Source organism: Loxodonta africana, chromosome 9 (assembly GCF_030014295.1).
Source record: "Loxodonta africana isolate mLoxAfr1 chromosome 9, mLoxAfr1.hap2, whole genome shotgun sequence".
Classification (NCBI taxonomy): domain Eukaryota; kingdom Metazoa; phylum Chordata; class Mammalia; order Proboscidea; family Elephantidae; genus Loxodonta; species Loxodonta africana.
In genome coordinates this window covers 80408980-80424676 of record NC_087350.1, presented here as the reverse complement: position 1 = coordinate 80424676, position 15697 = coordinate 80408980, and the positions used below count along the sequence as shown (strand labels likewise).

The following is a 15697-nucleotide window of genomic DNA, read 5'->3' as shown; positions in this document are numbered from 1 at the left end:
TGATACAGGGTCAACTGGATATTTATATGCAAACAATAGGTGATAGACCTAACATAAAAAACTATTTGCAGAAGAAAACATAGAACAATTTTATAACCTTGCATAGGCAGATTTCTTTGGGCAAAGAAAACATTAATGTAGAGGAAAAAGTTGACAAACTTGACTTTGTTAAAATTAACAACTTTTGCTGTCCTAATAATCCTCCTGGAGCCCTGGTGGCACAGTGGTTAAGGGCTTGGCTGCTAACTGAAAGGTCCGCAGTTTGAATCCACCAGTCCCTCCTTGGAAGCCCTATGGGGGAGTTCTAACCGGTCCTGTGGGGTTGCTATGAGTCGGAATCAACTCGACGGCAATGAGTTTTTGGTTTTTTAATAATCCTACTAAAAATTAAAAAGGCAAGCCACAACTAGGAGAAAATATTTGCGGTTGCACATTTCATAAAGGACTTGTATCCAGAATATATAAACAACTCTTGTTGTGTGTCCTTGAGTGGAATCTGACTCATAGGGACCCTATGTGACAGAGTAGATCTGCCTTATAGGGTTTCCCAGCCTGTCATCTGTACCGGAGCAGATCACCAGGTCGTTTCTCCTAAGAGAGCCGCTGGTAGGCTTGAACTGACAACCTTTGGGTTAGCAGCCAAGTGCTTCACCATTGTGCCACCAGGGCAACTTAATAAAAAGAAGACACCTCATTTTTAAAACGAGCAAAATATTTCAGCAACTTTTGACAGAAGGTGTATGAGTGGTATATAAGCACATGAAGAGTTGCTCAACATCATTGTTCATCAGAAATTCCAATTAAAATCATAGTGCAGTATTGCTTCACATCTATTCTAACGCTAAAATTAAAAAAACTGACAATTCCAAGTATCAGCAAGAATATGAAGCTACTGGAACTCCTATACATTACTGATGGGGGTATAAAATAGCACAAGCACTTTGGAAAATAGTTTGTCAGTTTCTTAAAAGGTAACGATAAACATGTACTTATCATACTCAGCAATTCTACACTTACGTATTTACTCAAGGTAATGAAAACTTATATGTATAAAAAAGACTTTTACCAGAATGTTTATTGCAACTTTATAATTGCCAAAAACTGGAAACAATCCAAATGTTCATCAGCAGATTAACAGCTAAACAAACGGTGTTATATCCATATTATGGAATACTGCTCAGTAATAAGAAAGGAACAGATCAACAACCCAGCATCATGGATGAATCTGAAAAATATCCAGAGTGAAAGAAGCCAGACATAAAATGGTACATCATGTATGATTCCCTATATATGAGGTTCTTGGACAGGCAAAACAAATCTGTCATGATAAAAAGCGAATCACTGATTGCCTAGGATGGGGCATTGACTGCAGATGTATACAGTGCTACATTTTGGGGTGATGGAAATGTTCTGTATCTTGATTTTTGTGGTGTTTGCACAGGTATATTTGTCAAAGGGTGTCATACTATGTTTTTTAAATGGGTATCATATGTAAATTATGCCTCAATAAAAAAATTTGTTTTAAATATCCTATCCAAACTTTCTTTTACAGCCCAGATTTCTGTGACTTTTTCTCTCTAATTTCCCTTAAATTCAGATATAAGCTATTCCTTCCTCTTAATTTATAGCATTTGTTTGGTCTTTTCTTTGTCTTACATTCTGTCAGGCTATACGCTCTTATTTATCTTTGCGTACCCTATAGCACCTTATTCATTGTAACCTTTTAATAGATGTCTGTTAAACGGAGTTGATTTAATGCAAAGGAAGAGTTATTAACTATTGCTGTGATCACAACTCTGAAGTCTTAAAAGAATCACAGTCCTGGAGATCAGCAAGATCAAGGCTATAAAGCAGCTAAGAATTGATATTAGACATCCTTAGGGCAGTCTTAATTTACATTTTGGCGTAGTCCCATCTTACATTCTGTGGCATCGGGTGGTAGGTGCATGGAAGATGAGTGCTCTGGGCCCTCTAGAATTGTCTTTACGGCAAGCACCCATTGCTGACTGCAAGGGCCTGGAGGATTTATGTAAAGTAGACTAAGTAACAATGTATTTGATCCCAGTAATGAAAGAAAATTTGATAGAATCACAGAAACATAGGACTAGAAGGTACCATTAATTTCATTTAATGTAAACTCATTATTATACAGACCCAGAGGGTAAGTAAGCTGCCCAACACCATACAGCAAATGAGAGGCAGAGTTCAGACTAGAACCTGGGTTTCTGCCAAGTCTTATACCCAGTGGAACAATAGTGGAAATAGTGGAAAATGGGCTGTGTGCAGCCGTTCAAATGAGTTACACCAGACAAGGCTTTCGTTGAGTTGGGATTTAGAAGCAAATAGGATAGGTAAAAGAGCAAGGGCAGGGGTCAGCTGTCATCACCAGTAAGCCAAAACTGGAGCCTTAGGGTAGGGCCACAAGTTGTTTTGTTTTCCTGATGGTGTTTTTGCTTAATTTACCACTTGAGAAGCACTGGCTCATCTGTAATTGAGATCTATTTTGTGTACTTGTTGATGCATTTTCTACAATAAGAATACACTGTAGCTTATTGTTAGTATATAACCTAGAATATTGCTGTAGGAATGTTAAAACAATCTAAATGGAGTTAACCTTTCTTCCTCAGACCTTCCCTTTTTTCACTATTCTCTGCTCATTTGCAGGTTTATGTCGGGAGAGGTGAATAACAGTTGCTATTTTGCATTTCATTTTTTAAGAACAATATTAAGTCAATTATATAATTAATTTCAAGAGGTCATTTTGAATTTTAATGATGAAGGATGTTGAGATACAAAAGATAGCTTTGAAAGTTAAAGCAAAGCATGCTCCTTAGATGGCTCATTTGAATGAAGAATAATAGTGTGGGTGGCGATGATGAAGGAATAGAGACTGCTGCTGTTTAATGTGTTCTTCATTCTCAGTATATGGGGTGCAGCCACCAAATTTTACAAAGAAAATAATCATCAGCACAGCACCTCTGTTTTCCTATGGATTGGTCTTTTTTGTAAAGCAGCCTCTTGGTTTTTTTAGTAAAAGTATTTTATTTTAGAATGTATCTCTAGACGCTACTGCTAGGCCTGGGAAAATGTAGATTTCTTCCTGTCTCTTCAAAATTCCTTTCAAGGAAATGAATCAAGCTCAATTTGTGTTTTTGAGCTAGAGGACAGTAGTAAAGTAGAAGAAGGAAATCTTAACTTTGCTTGGGAGGAGAAGAAGAATCTTTCAGTCCTTTGTTTACACCTTAGCTTCTGCATTAGTCCTAGGTCCCTTCTACCTTGGCCATGGATGAACCAAAGGAATAGCAGCCATTTACAAGTCTGTAAAAGCGGCAGTATAAAGAGACGGAAACAGGGGATACGGAAAAATGTAGTTTGGGGTTTTTTTCCCCCCTCTAGGTTTTTACAATTGCATTTTTAGCTTAGTGGTTTCTGGATATTTGGCCTCCTTTATTCTTTTTTTTTTTTTTTTGATGTTATAAAATGCAGTGCTAAGTGCCTAGCCCTAATAATGAGATAGTAATCAAAATCTAATTTTTTTGACTGTTAGAATGGAAGTCAACCACAATGGAAAGCTAGTGGACACAGCTGATACTGATTTTTTAAATTTTTATAGAGTTTGATGATTTTTTAAGACTTCCGTATATCTTCTCCAATAGTATTTTTGAGGTAGACAGGGCAAATGCTGGTATCCCTATTTCATAGGTAAGGAAATTGAGGCTCATAGAGGTTAAGTGATTTGTTCTGATTCATGCAACTAATAACGGAGCTAAGATAAAAGCTTAAGAGTATCCAGATTTTTCACTACCTCTGGGGGGTCTAACTTGAGTACCAACAAATTGAATAGTCAATCTATAAATACTTTAAAGATGCCAAGACTGAGTAACATGGATTTATAATACCCAGTATTGTAGCTCAGGCAAAATAATAGTATTTTTAGTCAGTTTTCTTTTTAGTATATAATTTTTAAGTGTAACTCAAATTACAGTTCTCAAAAAATTTCAAGTTAATGAAATAGCTCTCCATTTGTTTTGTAGAAGAAGATGGTGTAAACTGGTTCATCAGTGACAAAGACGTTGAGGTAAAATCAGATCGTTTTTAAATTCTGAGTAATAGTTCGATAATTTCCTTTGATTCATATTTTCCTTTTATTTTATTATGATAACTTCTAGAAGATTAATAAAGTTTTGTTTGTTTTTAAATAGTAGTGATCCAAGTGGGTTATAAGAAAGGGTGATTTAACTTTTCAGAAGCCTGGTTCAGCCCCCTTTAGTCCCCTTTCCCTTCTGTTTCTGCTCTGCCATGGTGAGTCCTCTTCAGCCTGTATGGCCTGGTACCACTAAAGACCAACACCAGAAATAACCACTTCTTCAGTGGAAGGAAATGGTTAGTCTATATTTAGAATGTGGCAGGTGTTTGTCAATTATTAACCTTAATCGTGGCAGATGCTAGAAAAGAGAATAATTTTACAATTTGGTAGAAGAAAAGCTTCAAGAGAGATCTAGAATGTATCTCCTTGGGGTCTACTTGGCCAGTTTAATAGGATAACAAGTAAGAAATGAAAGTTTTTTCAAAGATGGAATTCTACTAAACAAGATAAAAGCATCGCTGGGGTTTACATATCCCTCTAGAGATATTCCATATGCTTTGCCTAATATTCTCTTTTGAGATACTAAATTTGTGCTGGAATATGGGATGGCTAGAATTGGATCACTGTGTAGGCAGAATGAATCTTAAAAAAAAAAAAAAAAACTCCAGTGGAAGGAGACAATCTCCTTCCCTGTTATAAGTTATAATCTGGTTTTATAGGCAGTAACCTTGGGCTATTCAAAAGAAGTAATGTATTCAGTAGCTATGGAGTTTTATAATTTTACAATAGGCAAAATCGTGAAAACAGTATCCCATGAAAAAATTTAAGCAGGCTTCTCATTCTGAAAAATATGTTATATATTCAGAGATAGAACTTAGCATTGCCTTTGGCTCTGAATGGCACCAGAAGGTCTAAATGACATATATCGGTACGCCTACTAGACCTGAACCATAAAAAGAGAGAGAGGTAAAAGAAGGGGAGCCATAAGGAAAAGAAGTGTAAAAGAATGGGAAGTGGAGTGGACAAAAAAAAAGTAGAGTTGTCTTCATGGTACCCCTTTTAAGTTTTTCTACCTCCTTTTAAGAGAGTGCAGAGTTCCCTGTGCTAGGTCCTAAAATTCAGTAAACCAAAAAACCCACTGCCGTTAAGTCTGTTCTGCCTCATAGTGACCCTGTAGAACAGAGTAGAACTGCCCCATAGGGTTTCCAAGGCTATAAATCTTTATGAAAGTGGACTGCCACGTCTTTCTCCCACGTAGTGGCTGGTAGGTTTGAACCGCCAACCTTTTGGTTAACAGCCCAGTGCTTTAACCACTGCGCCACCAGGAATCCTATTGAAGAGACAATGACTGTTTATTCTCTTGCCTTATCAAGGTGATGTAACTGATTTGAAGTTTGATGTTTCTTTACTCTTCTCATTGACAACTGCCTTTAAATAGAGAGGGATTAGACTTTTTATTAGCTGAAAGTAGTTTTTTTCCTTAATTTTTTATTTTTTTTTCCTTTTAGGCCCAGATAGGTAATAGCAGATCACCTGGAAGATGGACCCATCGATACTATTCAGCCAACAAAAATGTTACCTGTAGAAACTGTGACAGATGTGGCCATTTGTCAAAAAACTGTCCCCTCCCACAAGTATGTGAAATATGTACTGTTTCTTTCCATGTTATTAAAAATCATAAAATCATAGGGTTGGAATCCTGTAATATTAGAATTCAAATCTTTTGTAATATACATGTTAAATTTCATGTAGCCCACAACCCAGTATAGTTTAAAGAAACCATAAACTTAGAGTCAGAAAAACCTGGGATCAGTTTTAACTTCCCAGTGCTAGTTGTATGACCTTGGCCAAGTCATTTAACCCTCTCTGCCTATGTTTTTTTATGTGTATAATATGAGAGGATTGAATCAGATGATTCATGAGACCCCTTTCACTTCTAAAACTTCTATTTTATAAGTCAACTTGTTTATATTTTGGGGTAATTTTCACTGATAGAGAAAGGTATTTATAAACGTTTATTGTTATAAATTATGTTAAGCAGATACATCAACTCTTGGAACCACATAGAACTAAAGCTCTTAGACATTGCCTGATACATAATAAGCTGTTAACAAACATTCCTTCCATGACCTACTCCCTCTTCCAAGTAACTGTCTTTCAGATATTTGAGACAGATATTTTAGTCTTTGCCTCTCCAAGCAAAAGAGCTTCTTTCTGTATCTGTTCCTCTTATGACTTAGCTTTCAGATCCTCATCATCCTGCTTTCCTTCTTAGATGCTTCCACCTTGTCAGTGTTCCTGTGAGACCCAAAAAAACAGTCCCTAAGAATAGGTGCCAGCTGATAGTACGTGCACGTGCCTTTTTGGCAACCACAGTATATAGACGGCTTGTGTTAAAGCTTTAATTTCAGACATTTTGATTTTATATTCATGCTCAAGATTGAACCTTCACTGGGGCCTCAAATTAGAAATAACTCATTATGGGATCTTATAGGAAAACAAAAATTAATCTTCCACTATTTGAGATTGAAATGTTTTGCTAAAGAGATCTTCTGTTTGTCTGCCAAATAGAAAGTCCGCCCCTGCTGCCTCTGCTCTGAGAGAGGACACCTCCAGTATGCCTGTCCAGCCCGCTTTTGCTTAGACTGTTCTTTGCCCATGTCTTCCACTCACAGATGTCTTAAAAGATCTTTCTGGAGAAAACGATGTGCCCGATGTGATATGATAGGCCACTACGCTGATGTGAGTATTCTGCATATAACTAATTTGTCGGCTTTGGGGACAGTGTGCCAGTTTGTAACTATCAGTCAGCCTACCTAAAAGAATGTTTACTACAATATGGAATGATAGCCATGTTCCTATAGCCCCTAATCATGTAAAGCAATGCTCTAATATCTCTGTGGGGCAGTTACTGAATGGTTTAGCAGCATCAATAACTATTGTAAGCCCCTTTGCTTATGTGCTAGCCAAGTAAAGGTTGAGATTAAAGAGGTATATAATAAAAACATGTAAAATTTGTCTGTATACGTGCATATATAGATGAAAATATATAGACAGGTAGCAGTTGTATGCACATATCTATATGAAGCCTGTCTTGAAGCTGCTTATTAATGGCTCTCACTGGTATGACAGTCTTAGTCAAAAAGGATAAGCCACCCAATACTTTAAATCTGCTTATCTTAGCATTTTCTTTAGATTAAAAACTAATAATAATAATTTAGAAGACATTTCAGTTATGTGCAGCACATTAAAAACATTATTTTGGATATTATTTTGCATCATACCGTAAACATGTCTGGTGTTCTGGTCACAAGAATTTCAGAGACCAGAAGGGTTATTGAGGTAAGTCAGCTTTGATGTGGAAAATACAGTTTTACATTCAGTTTACTCCTAACTCCTAATGAATGTCTCATTAAGTGTCTGTCATTTTAGCTCTTAATTGCATCTCTTACTACATAGTAACATATGTTTATTTTATATTACCAGCTAATCAGTACAGTCATTTTTCATACTCATACCTAGGTGCCTATCGTAATTGGTTTAAGGGACATGGTCTCATTTTTCCAAGCATTACTTATCTACTTAAAAAACAAAATAGAATCCTTTTCCTTTAATTTGTACTTCCCAAAGACATGATATAAAAACACAAATATTTTTCTAATTTTTATTTATGTTGTAGTGTATCTATAGCCTTTTGCTCAAAAAATTAATAGGGATTTCTGTTGAGAACAACTTCAAATGAAAATGAATCAGAGTAAGTATTTTGTTTCTCTTGTAAATAGTATGCAATGGTTGATTTTAATTTTTAAAAGGTTTTTTTTTAACAAATAAAAATAGAAACATACTATACATACTTTCCTACAACTTGATATTTTTCTAATTAATTCTTTATGGCTGGCTCTGCATATCAGCTCCTAAAGAGCTGCCTTTCTAATGACTACTTCATTCCATTTTATGAATGAACCAGCTTATCCAGCCATTTCTCTACCAGTACATTTAGATTTAGATTGTTCTTCATTTGTTTTTTTCTTTAAGCAAGCAGTGCTGTAGTGTCTCTGTATGTGTGTATGTGTGTGTGTGTAAAAGTATTTCAGTAATTCAGATTCTGTAAATGGAATTGTGTAAATATGGAATTGGATAAACATTGCCAAATTACTCTTCTAAAAGATTGTACCAATGGTATCCCCTACCAGCAGTATTAAAGAGTGCTCATTTCTCCACATTCTCATCCATCTTTAAAAATTTAGGGAAGGGGAAGGACTATTATCTATCTGTTATCTAAGTATCATTGATGTTTAAAAATTTTGACCAGTCAGATAAAGAGAAAATGATATCTTATTGTTTTAATTTGTATTTTTTAGTGAAATTGAGTATGATTGTTTAGGTTAAATATTCTAATTCTCAAGGTGCAAGTTGTAATTTCATTCCAAAGTAGCTTAAACTTACTTTTAGATGTTTATGAGGTCTTAAAAATAATAAATCGTAAATTGTCTTAGTTTTATACTATTGCTGTCTGCATTAAGTTGTCAATTACAATTTTCTTAGAAAGATTTTCCAGTCTGGCGTTACGTTTAATAGTATGTGTTTTACTTCTTTTTTCCAAAGAGCTCTTACAAATGATCTTATGTCTCTGTGATAACAGAAGAGGATCAGACACTAAGTAGCTGTAGTACAGAGCAGTTAAAAATGCCTTCTAAAAGGTTATATAATCGGATGTGAGTAAAATCTATAGCATTGTCTTTAACTTAATTTTGGCATCTAATGTATATTAAACCTGTTCCTAAAATGGCCTTGAGGATTAATAACCCCAGTGAGTATATGTTTTTAAGATAGGGTCAGGCTGTGGCTGACTTCAGAGAAGGCAGCATCTTTTCTCCCAAATCTGCCAGGATCTAATGTTTTTTTGTAGGTTCTGGACACTAACTGGATCTGTTTCTAGCCCACCTGGTATAAGATTCCCTTGCAGCCCAATCAAATCTAGACTCCACTGACTCCTTCCAGAGAGGCTTATAGTCCTTCCCCACCCCAGAAGTTGTTCAGGAGGGTTCATTTGGAAACGTAGTCATTCTGGCTCCAGGTTGCTGGAAGTATTTGGACTTCCTGAGTCCAGCCAGTCCCATACATGGCTTAGATCTGCCTTGAAACCTGGCCCTCCCCAGAAAACACTGTTTTCCCTGCAACCCTCTCAAATGCTTGCTGCTCACTCTTCTTTGACCCACATACCTCTGAATTAAGAAACAGGATCAACCTCCTCCTTACTTGCCATGGCTGCTTCTAAACCATTATTTCTCCCTCTCCACATAAATATCTTTGGTTTATTTAAGGTTCATATTCTCTGTCAATATTATTGGCTACCCTTCTTTGTCGTTTTCATTTTTCCCACCTATGGGACTTTCTGCTTATTCACAGACAACATCTGAAGCCCTGGGTAACTACAGATGCCCTGATTTCTTATAAATTGAGGAGATCGAGAAACTTCCACTTCTACGCTATACGTTCCCATAGCCGCATCGTGGACTTCTCTTATGCCGGGATACTAAATATATATGTGCAAAGATAATTTATAACAAGAACTGATGAGTTGTTTCGTATTCTTGCTGTAATGAAAGACTCTGTCCTGAACTCTGCTTGGAAGACAGCTCATTCATTAATTACCTGTGTTAAAGTATTTGGTTGAAATCTAAGAATTTTATAATGTAGTGGTTAGAAAGATGGCTCAGGACCTACTAAAGTCAACCTGCTTCGTTGGCGCCTTACAAAAGACAAGAACCTGTAGTGTGGGAAAGAATCCCAATTCTGAATCTGGCATAAATTCTCTCCTCCTACAACAATATTTCAATATACAGAGAATTCTAAAGAGTTTGTGCACATTTAGCTTTCACACACAGTCATTCTGTGAGATATGTTGGACATTCCCAAGATAATAACAGCTGTAATTTATTGAGTACTTACTATGTTTTGAGCACCGTGCTAAGAGTATTACCTGTAGGGTGGGGGTGAGGGGGATAGGCTTTGTTTACTTTGTTCACTGTTATATCCTCAGCATCTAATACTGGCGTACAGTAAATGGTCCTCAGTGAGTATTTGTAATTGAGCCAAAGTCGTTTATTTAATCCTCTCAACCACCATATGAACTAAGTACTATTACTCCCATTTTTCAAAAGTTGACATGCCTAAATTCTCACAGCTCAAGTGAAGCTACACTTCCTGAACGTACCTGGAGAAGGCTTCCTGACTTTCTAGGGGGCATCAGTTTAACTCCTGCTCAGAGAATCTCTCAAGTTTCTGTCTTAAACCCACAGATGTTATAGACCTAATAAGCAACTTTGGTACAGAACTCATGATATTTAAAATATGAAAATATGTATTATAAAACAGATAGAGAAAAAATAATTTTCAAATAAATATAAATTATAGCTTTGTTTTTCAGCTCTTAAAAGACTCTCCTAGGATCAGGAAAGCAGCACTAAATGTTAATTTCCAGCCACAGAACCTATTCTGTGATACCGTAGAACTGTGTTGCTCATGAAAGACCATCCAAGCCTCGACAGTTTATTCATCATTGAGATTGTCCCTCTTTTTCATTAAAGCATAATGACTGAGTTAATGAATATCAGGTATGATTGAAACCTAAACCTCCTAAAATGCATCCCTTTCTTAAGAAGCTTTTTCTCAAATTCCTTACTCAGTCCGCGACCCCAGTGCATATAAAGTTGTTGTTATTAGGTGCTGTTGAGTAGGTTCTGACTCATAGCAACCCTGTGTACAACAGAACACTGCCTGGTCCTGCACCATCCTCACAATCACATTGCTATGTTTTAGCCCATTGTTGCAGCCAATGTGTCAGTCCATCTCATTGAGGGCCTTCCTCTTTTTCATGTCTCTCTACCTTACCAAGCATGATGTCCTACTCCAGGGGCGGATCTCTCCTGAGAGGTGTTCAAAGTATGTGAGTCACAGTCTTGCCATCCTTGTTTCTGGTTGTACTTCTTCCAAGACAGATTTGTATGTTCTTTTGGCAGTGTATAGTATATTCAGTAATCTTTGCCAACACAATATTCAAAGGCATCAGTTCTTCTTTGGTCTTCCTTATTCATTCTTCAGCTTTCAGATGCATATGAGGTAATTGATAACACCATGGCTTGGATCAGGTACGCCTTACTCTTCAGGGTGACATCTTTGCTATTTAACACTTTAAAGAGGTCTTTTGCAGCAGATTTGCCCAATGCAGTGCGACTTTTGATTTCTTGATTGCTGCTTCCATGGGTGTTGATTGTGAATCCAAGTAAAATAAAATCCTTGACAACTTCAGTCTTTTCTCCATTTATCATGATACTGCTTATTGGTCCAGTTCTGAGGATTTTGTTTTCTTAATATTGAGGTATAATCCATACTGAAGGCTGTAGTCTTTGATGATCATCAGTACATGCTTCAAGTCCTCCTTACTTTCAGCAAGCATGGTTCTGTCATCTGCATAACACAGAGTCTTCCTCCAATCCTGATGCCCTGTTCTTCTTGATACAGTCCAGCTTCTCAGATTATTTGCTCAGTATACAGACTGAATAGGTATGGTGAAAGGGTACAACCCTGACACACACCTTTCCTAACTATAAAGTGTGCGATATTCCCTTATTCTGTTCAAATGACTGCCTCTGGATCTATCTACAGGTTCCTCATAAGCACAATTAAGTATTCTGGAATTCGCATTCTTTGCAATGTTACCCATAATTTGTTATGATCCACACAGTTGAATGCCCTTGCCGAGTCAATAAAACACAGTAAACATGTTTCTGGTGTTCTGTGTTTTCAGCCAGGACCCATCTGACATCAGCAGTGATATCCCTGGCTCCACGTCCTCTTCTGAATTGGCTTGAATTTCTGGCAGTTTCCTGTTGATACACCGCTGCAACCATTTTTGAATGATCTTCAGCAAAATTTTACTTGTGTGTGATATTAATGATATTGTCCGATAATTTCCACATTAAGTTGAATCACTTTTCTTGGGAATAGGCATAAATATGGATCTCTTCCAGTCAGTTGGCCAGGTAGCTGTCTTTCAAATTTCTTGGCATAGATGAGTGAGCATTTCCAGTGCTGCATCCGTTTACTGAAAAATATCAACTGGTATGCTGTCAAATCCGGGAGCCTTGTTTTTCGCCAGTGCCTCCAGTGCAGCTTGGACTTGTTCCTTGAGTACCATCGGTCCTTGATCGTATGCTACCTTCTGAAATGGTTGAACATTAACTAATTCTTTTTGGTACAGTGACTCTATGTATCCCTTCCATCTTCTTTTGATGCTTCCTGCATCATTTAATATTTTCCCTCTAGAATTCTTCAGTATTGCAGCTCAAGGCTTGAATTTTTCTTCAGTTCTTACACCTTGAGAAATGCCAAGAGTGTTCTTTCCTTTTGGTTTTCTATCTCCAGGTCTTTGCCCGTGTCATTATAATACTTCACTTTGCCTTCTCGAGCCACCCTTTGAAATCTTGTGTTCAGCTCTTTTACTTCATAGTTTCTTCCTTTTACTTTAGCTACTCAGTGTTCAAGAGCAAGTTTCAGAGTCTCTTTTGACATCCATTTTGGTCTTTTCTTTCTTTCCTGTCTCTTTAATAACCTCTTGCTTTCTTCATGCATGATATTCTTGATGTCATTCCACAGCTTGTCTGGTCTTCGGTCATTAGTGTTCAACACATCAAATCTGTCCTTGACATGGTCTCTAAATTCAGGTGGGATATATTCAAGGTCGTACTTTGGCTTTCATGGACTTGTTCTAATTTTCTTCAGCTTCAACGTGAACTTACATATGAGCAATTGATGGTCTGTTCTGCAATTGGCCCCTGGCCTTATTCTGACTGATAATATTGAGCTTTTCCGTTGTCTCTTTCCACAAATGTAGTCTATTTGATTCATGTGTATTCCATCTGGTGAGGTCCACGTGTATAGTGTATTTGAAATGAAGAAGTCGTTGGTTTGCAAACTTCTATCATGAGCTCTCTGGTATCATTCGTATCACCAAGGCCATATTTTCCAACTACCAGTCCTTCTTCTTTGTTTCCAACTTTCACGTTCCAATCACTAGTAATTATCAATGCATCCTGATTGCATGTTTAATTAATTTCAGAAAGCAGAAGTTGGTAAAAACCTTCAATTTCTTCATCTTTGGCCTTAGTGGTTGGTGTGTAAATTTGAATAATAGTCATATTAACTGGTCTCCCTTGTAGGCATATGGATATTATCCTATCACTGACAGCATTGTACTTCAGCATAAGTCTTGAAATGTTCTTTTTGAGTTAAGTAGCTCCTTTAATTTAACCATTGTGTGCAAGAATAAAATGCCGTCTGGTTGTGGGAAGCTCAGCACTTGAATCACTTTTTTCTCTTTTTTATTTTAAATGAGAAGATAATTTCTCCATATATTAAAACCAGTTTCCATTGAGTCAGTTCCCACTCATGACAACCCCATGTGTATCAGAGTAGAAATGTACTCCATAAGGTTTTCTTTTTCTTCTTCTTTAAATTGTTGTAAAAAATATAGATAACACTACATTTGCCAATTTAGCATTTGTATTTTGTACATTTCAGTGATACGAGCTACATTAATCATGTTCTACAACCATCACCAGTATCCATTGCCATATTTTCCATCCCCATAAACAAAAAGTTAGTGCCAGCTAGATGAAGAGTCACCCTTTTAAGTCAGATTTTTAATTGCAATGAGAGCAAATGATTCATAAACATATTTCACTTCAGTCCCTTTTAAAATATTTGGTGCTAGGAAAAAAATTACTGTCTTAAATATCAGTTGTATGCTAAAACATTTTTAACAACTCAAAAGTTTATTTTTAAAAGGAGAACTCATTCAGCCGTAAAGATTAATGAAACCCTGGCACATGCTACAACATGGATGAACCTGGAAAAGACTATGCTGAGTGAAATGTCAGGCACAAAGGGACAAATATCGTATGATCCTACTTATATAAAATATCCAGAATAGACAAATGAATAGAGACCAAAGTTTATTAGTGGTTACCAGGAGTAGGTGAAAGGGGGAATGGAGGATTATTGCTTAAGGGGTACATAATGAAAAAAATTGGAAATGGATAGTGGTGATTATTGCACAACACAGTGAAAAGAATTAATGTCACTGAGTTGTACATGTAAAAATGGTTGAAATGTTTTGTTATATATATTTCACTACAGTAAAAATTTTAAAGTAAGATTTGAGTAGTCATTGTGCTATGGAAAGAGAACAGTTTAAAACAGGAATTGTTTTCGGATTGAAGACATGATTACTGAGTTAAAAACACAGTGGAGAAGGTGAGCAATAGATTCGAATTTTTGGGAAACCGAATTACCTAAAGAAATTCTCTTAAGGATGAAAAGGGGAAAGAAAAGGAAACAACTGGCTAATATTATGAAAAAAAGGAAAAGAGACATTTAGGAAAAATTCAGGAGCTCTGATATAAGTGTAATGGAAGTTTCAGCAATGTGAATAAAAAAGATAAAGGAGAAGCAATCCAAAGCAAAATGATAAAAGAAAATTTTCTTGAGCTGTCAGGATTAGTTTTCTGACCAAAAGCACACACACTCAATATGAGGAAGAAAAAAGACCCAACTCTAGACATATGCTACTGAAATTTCTGAATTCACACCCCCTCCTCCAGAATCATACAAACATCCAGACAGCAAAGAAACGCATTATACACATTTCCACACACAAATCAGGTTAACATCAAACTTATCCCGTGCAATACTAAATTGCAGAAGGCAGCGGAGAAGTCACTAGAGACTTCTGAGGGAAAAAGATGATCTAGCCAAGCTATCGTTCATTTGTGAATTTAATGGGAAAGAAAAGGAATAAAATTAGCAATAATGAACAGTGAAACCAAGAAAGCATAGACCACTTGTCTGAATGCTTCTTGCTAAGCTGTTTTTAAACAAAATAGAAATTCTTAGAAATAATTCTTGAAAAATAAATACAATTTAAAAATTACAATGATATGGATTACTGTTGGTTGTTTTGTGCCATCGAGTCTTATTTCGACTCATCATGACCCAGTGTGACAAAATGGAACTTCCCGTAGGCTGTAATCTTTATGGTTGAGATGTTTCAACAAACGATGCAGCTCTGAAAGCGCTCACTCGTCTATGCCAAGAGATTTGGAAGACAGCTACCTGGCCAACCAACTGGAAGAGATCCATATTTATGCCTATTCCCAAGAAAGGTGATCCAACAAAATGCAGAAATTATCGAACAATATCATTACTATCACACACAAGTGAAATATTTCTGAAGATCATTCAAAAGCGATTGCAGCGGTACATCAACAGGGAACTGCCAGAAATTCAAGCTGATTCAGAAGAGGACCTGGAACAAGGGATATCATTGCTGATGTCAGATGGAACCTGGCTGAAAGCAGAGAATACCAGAAAGATGTTTAACTGTGTTTCATTGACTGTGCAAGGGCATTCAACTAAATGGATCGTAACAAATTATGGATAACATTACAAAGAATGGGAATTCCAGAACACTTAATTGTGCTCATGAGGTTCCTGTACGTAGACCAAGAGACAGGCACTTGAATAGAACAAGGGAATACAGTGTGTTTT

At 36.6% G+C, this 15697-nt stretch overlaps 1 protein-coding gene across 3 annotated transcripts in view; it reads left to right on the top strand.

The window, feature by feature from the left end:
* The window catches only part of ZCCHC7 (zinc finger CCHC-type containing 7), a 272530-nt gene that overhangs the window by 204493 nt on the left and 52340 nt on the right, over nt 1–15697 (top strand). For all 3 annotated transcript variants that reach the window (XM_003407586.4, XM_010587819.3, XM_010587820.3), the window contains exons 3-5: nt 4035–4078; nt 5596–5721; nt 6659–6829. In XM_003407586.4, coding sequence (XP_003407634.1) covers nt 4035–4078; nt 5596–5721; nt 6659–6829 — 341 coding nt within the window. The remainder of the gene's footprint in view (nt 1–4034; nt 4079–5595; nt 5722–6658; nt 6830–15697) is intronic.